The 4,051-nt window shown below is 34.3% G+C and overlaps 1 protein-coding gene across 1 annotated transcript; it reads left to right on the top strand.

Moving 5' to 3' along the window:
• Nucleotides 1-817: 817 nt before the first annotated feature.
• On the top strand, nucleotides 818-3,749 carry LOC131050189 (protein NRT1/ PTR FAMILY 5.3-like). Its single transcript, XM_057984376.2, has 5 exons — nucleotides 818-899; nucleotides 980-1,197; nucleotides 1,703-2,047; nucleotides 2,171-2,262; nucleotides 2,864-3,749. Exons 1-5 carry the CDS (start codon nucleotides 818-820, stop codon nucleotides 3,747-3,749), a joined length of 1,623 nt encoding a protein of 540 aa, XP_057840359.2.
• Nucleotides 3,750-4,051: the final 302 nt, after the last annotated feature.

Here is a 4,051-nt window from a genome sequence, read left to right as displayed (position 1 = left end):
CTTGTTGACATCAATGACAATAATGCCAACATCTCCTTCCCTCAATCTTTTGATACATGTCCCTATCATATCTATGGTAAGGACTGTGGCATTTAACCACAAATTTTTTTAAAATAACAGAAAATTTGAAAAGAGACCATTAAACTAACAAAATCAATATTTAAATAATGACAAACTGATTCTCTAAATCTTCAACATTACTCTTTATTATTAAATTTTCAATTAAATATCCGTAACCCTCACATTTAATCTTTAGTTTAATCAAAACAATACGTGACAATCCTCATTTATATATAAAATTAATTATTACTTATCGCTTCATCTATTTAATCAAAACAATAATTTACATTAGGGGTCCTTTCCCTCTAACGATATTATTCATATACGTGGATACAATTTTATATGATACCTAGATCAATTGTTGAATCGATCAGAAAAATTGGCTTGAATGCCGCCAATAAGATACATGATCCATCACATAGTCCAAGCAGAAAGGAGAAAATTCCCGATGCACTATTGGACATTTATTCATGTCTTGCATTATAATGAAAAGCTTCGCCTGCATAAACAGGCCGTGCATAATCCAATCATGTCAATTGCATCCTGTACGGTTTTCTATACGATTACCCTTTCGTTTGCAATATAAGGAGCTTAATGCATTTGAATCCGTCAAACTGTCGGAGTTTTATAGCTGTTCAAGATTCCGTTCTCATGGAGTTGCATTGTCCAAAAAAGAAAACCCAGAATTCTGATTCACAGTTCTTATACATGATTAAGCTGAAATAATCTAATGGCCAACAATACCATAGAACTAACTATGGACACCCGTGGCAATTTAGGGGGAAGATCTTATATAAGATTAAAGACTGGAGGGTGGAAAGCTGCTTCTCTCATCATTGGTAATTAGTAACTAGCGTATCTGAATTCATGTTTTAGGTTTTATTTCTTATGGAATTGATTGTGTAATGTTTCTTTTCAGGTTATGAATTCTGTGAAAGAATGGCTTTTGCTGGAATTTGGTCAAATTTAGTGGTCTATCTGACCACTAAGCTGCATGAAGGCACCGTCTCCTCCTCAACAAATGCCAGCAATTGGATTGGCACTTCATTTCTTACACCTTTGCTTGGTGCATACATTGCGGATACATATTTTGGGCATTTCTTTACATTCCTTATATTTTCATGTATATATAGCCTGGTAAGTACAATTATCTGTCTTGTATGTTTCCAGTTTAAAATATGTTTTATTTATGTTAATTATGGTGTTAGGATTCTTGTCATCAAGTTCAAATGCTTAAATGTTATTGTTAATTATTTATGTTGAAAATGAGATCTTTATCCCTAATCTCACCAGTTCATAACTTCCATTAAAAATTTACCCTATATTATTATAAAAAAATTGAAACAATTATGTATATGTACTGTGTTGCTACCCATGAATTGCCTATTATCAACACTAGCTATTAAAATTACCCAGTTGTATACTTGATACATAAAATTGTAATATATTGATATCAGTTGAATGCAAATGTGTCTGCTACTTAAATTCAATGTTCATTAACTTTTTTTTGAATGTTTTCAATAGATATATGTTAAAATTGAACAAAATATCGATTCACAAATGTATACAATTGATTTCACAAACAAAAGAATCTAATGCTAAATATAGTTTGAATGTGATATTGGTGTTCTATTTGGTGCAGGGAATGGTGTTCCTTACTCTAGTCATTTTGTTGAAACCTTGGAGACCACCTGATTGCCCAACAAATGAAGGCTGCCAAAAGGTTTCGTCTCTAACGTATGGGACATTTTACATCGCCTTGTACTTTGTTGCCTTAGGATCGGGAGGAGCCAGGACAACAATCTCTGCTTTCGGATCAGATCAGTTTGGGGATTCTGACCCCGAGGAAAGCCAGCAGAAGATCACCTTTTTCAACTGGTGGGTTTTTATAGTTTTCTTTGGGGGCTTGATTGGTCAAACATTTGTTGTTTATGTTGAAGACCAAATCAGTTGGGGAATTGGCTTTGGAATCATTACCCTAGCACTTGTAATATCATCCCTACTGCTGCTGATACGAAGCCCTGTTTTTAGACACACAGTTCATGTAGGTAGCCCATTGCAACGAATTTTTTATGTAATTGTTAGGATGATTATGAACTGGAAAGTGCAGGTTCCTTCAGATCCATCATTTCTTCATGAAGTGGATTCAAGAGAATATGTTGCTCAATACCGACAACTCATTTCCCATACTTCGCATCTCAGGTTGGAAGTTGATCTATATAAGACTCCATAGAGATTAGAAATCGATATACAATTAATTTTCAAAAGAGCTCTTTCACATGTAGTTCTTGAGATAAGATTGATACTTTTCATTGTACTCTGTAAAATAAGGTAAGGTTTAAATAGTATATTTTAACTTTTAATTTGTTTTGATGATTCATTTGAAATCACATTTATTTTTGTAGTTTTCATTAATGATGTTAGTTAAGATGAGTAATACAAATAAATCAAAGATTAGAGAATGTTATTTCAATCAAACTGTTTTTGTGGTTCATCTGAAATCATGCTCACTTCTTCAATAAAACCCACTTAGTAGTGTGGTTTACGATGAACTCCTAAACAAGTCAAAGTTTAGAATCTGCTATTTAAATCACATTATTTTGGTGCCTTATCTGAAATCACACTCACTTTTTCAATAGAATGCACTTATTGATAAACCAATGTAACAAGTTTAAGTTTAAAGATGATGTTTAAACCGAACACTTCAAACACACTTTAAATGGGCTCCATATTAATTAAATTAATATGGTGCATAAGGTTAATGTTACAAATCTAATCTGCATAATTTTTTGTCAAATGGCAGACTTCTAGACAAAGCAGCAGTTCAAAATGGGGCAACCTCAAATCCCTGCACTGTGACAGACGTGGAGGAAACAAAGATTGTAGTACAAATCCTAAAACTTTGGGTGACAGCCATCTTCCCCAGTACCTTGCAAATTCAATCAGGCACGCTCTTCCTGAGGCAGGCCATGACTCTTGAGACGAAAATGGGTTTTAACTTCCAATTCCCACAGGCCAGTATTGGAGCTTTTGTTCCCATAGCAATGCTACTATCTCTCTTGGTATACAATCATCTACTAGTTCCCATACTGAGAAGATTCACAGGAAATCAGCAAGGCATAACTATAGTACAGAGGATGGGTGCTGGTATGCTAATCCATACTCTTGCAATGTTAACAGCAATGGTAACTGAAATTGAACGCCTAAATGCAGTTAAGAAGCATGGCGTCGCAGATAATATGCATGCAATTGTGCCTCGAAACATATTCACATTACTTCCACAGTTTATGTTAATGGGCATAGCAGCAGCCTTTTTACAAGTAGGGAAACTAGAATTCTTTTATGATGAAGCTCCAGAAAGTATCCAAAGTTTGGGAAGTGCATTGTATGCAGCTTCCTTGGGAGTAGGCGCCTTCATCAATAGTATTCTTCTCAAAGTTGTTAGCAGCATTACAGGGCGAGTGGCCCATGAAAGCTGGATACTCGATAACGTGAATGCATCACGTTTGGACTTATATTACGCCCTCTTAGCCTTTCTTAATTCCTTGAACTACATTTTCTTCTGTATCATGTCTCACTTGTATAGATTAAAAAGGAAAGAAACGGAACCTTCTGTGAATGTTTCAATGAATGTAGAAAACTTAGGGAATGACATCAATACGGACGACGGAATTCAAAGGGGTCTATAGTTGTACAAAAGCTTATACATTAGATATTAGTTCGACCTGCTAGATTCCATCTATAAAATGTATGAATGTCAGCATTTGAACAGGAAATATGTCGTTTGGTATCTTGGAATTAACTGGAATTAATCGGGAGATCTATTTGATTCAAGTATGTTATATATTTCTTAACTTACAATTTCCATTTGCTCTTGTTACTGATTTCTTAAAATGTAGGTTAATGGTGTCAAATAAACTTCCACCTTACTCAGGTTGGTTTGATTAACTTAGAGAATTTTATATTACTAAAAGAAAGTGAAGCTTTTAAT

The sequence above is a fragment of the Cryptomeria japonica genome, chromosome 7 (assembly GCF_030272615.1).
Source record: "Cryptomeria japonica chromosome 7, Sugi_1.0, whole genome shotgun sequence".
NCBI lineage: Eukaryota > Viridiplantae > Streptophyta > Pinopsida > Cupressales > Cupressaceae > Cryptomeria > Cryptomeria japonica.
Note: the sequence above shows the minus strand (reverse complement) of the source record. Positions and strands in the feature narration are given on the sequence as shown.

Excerpts from the sequence above, each read along its gene's own strand:
- LOC131050189 (XM_057984376.2), top strand. The coding sequence starts at position 818 with ATGGACACCCGTGGCAATTTAGGGGGAAGATCTTATATAAGATTAAAG. Across the intron at positions 900-979 it reads AGCTGCTTCTCTCATCATTG|GTTATGAATTCTGTGAAAGA; the intron begins GTAATTAGTAAC and ends GTTTCTTTTCAG. Across the intron at positions 1,198-1,702 it reads TTTCATGTATATATAGCCTG|GGAATGGTGTTCCTTACTCT; the intron begins GTAAGTACAATT and ends TATTTGGTGCAG.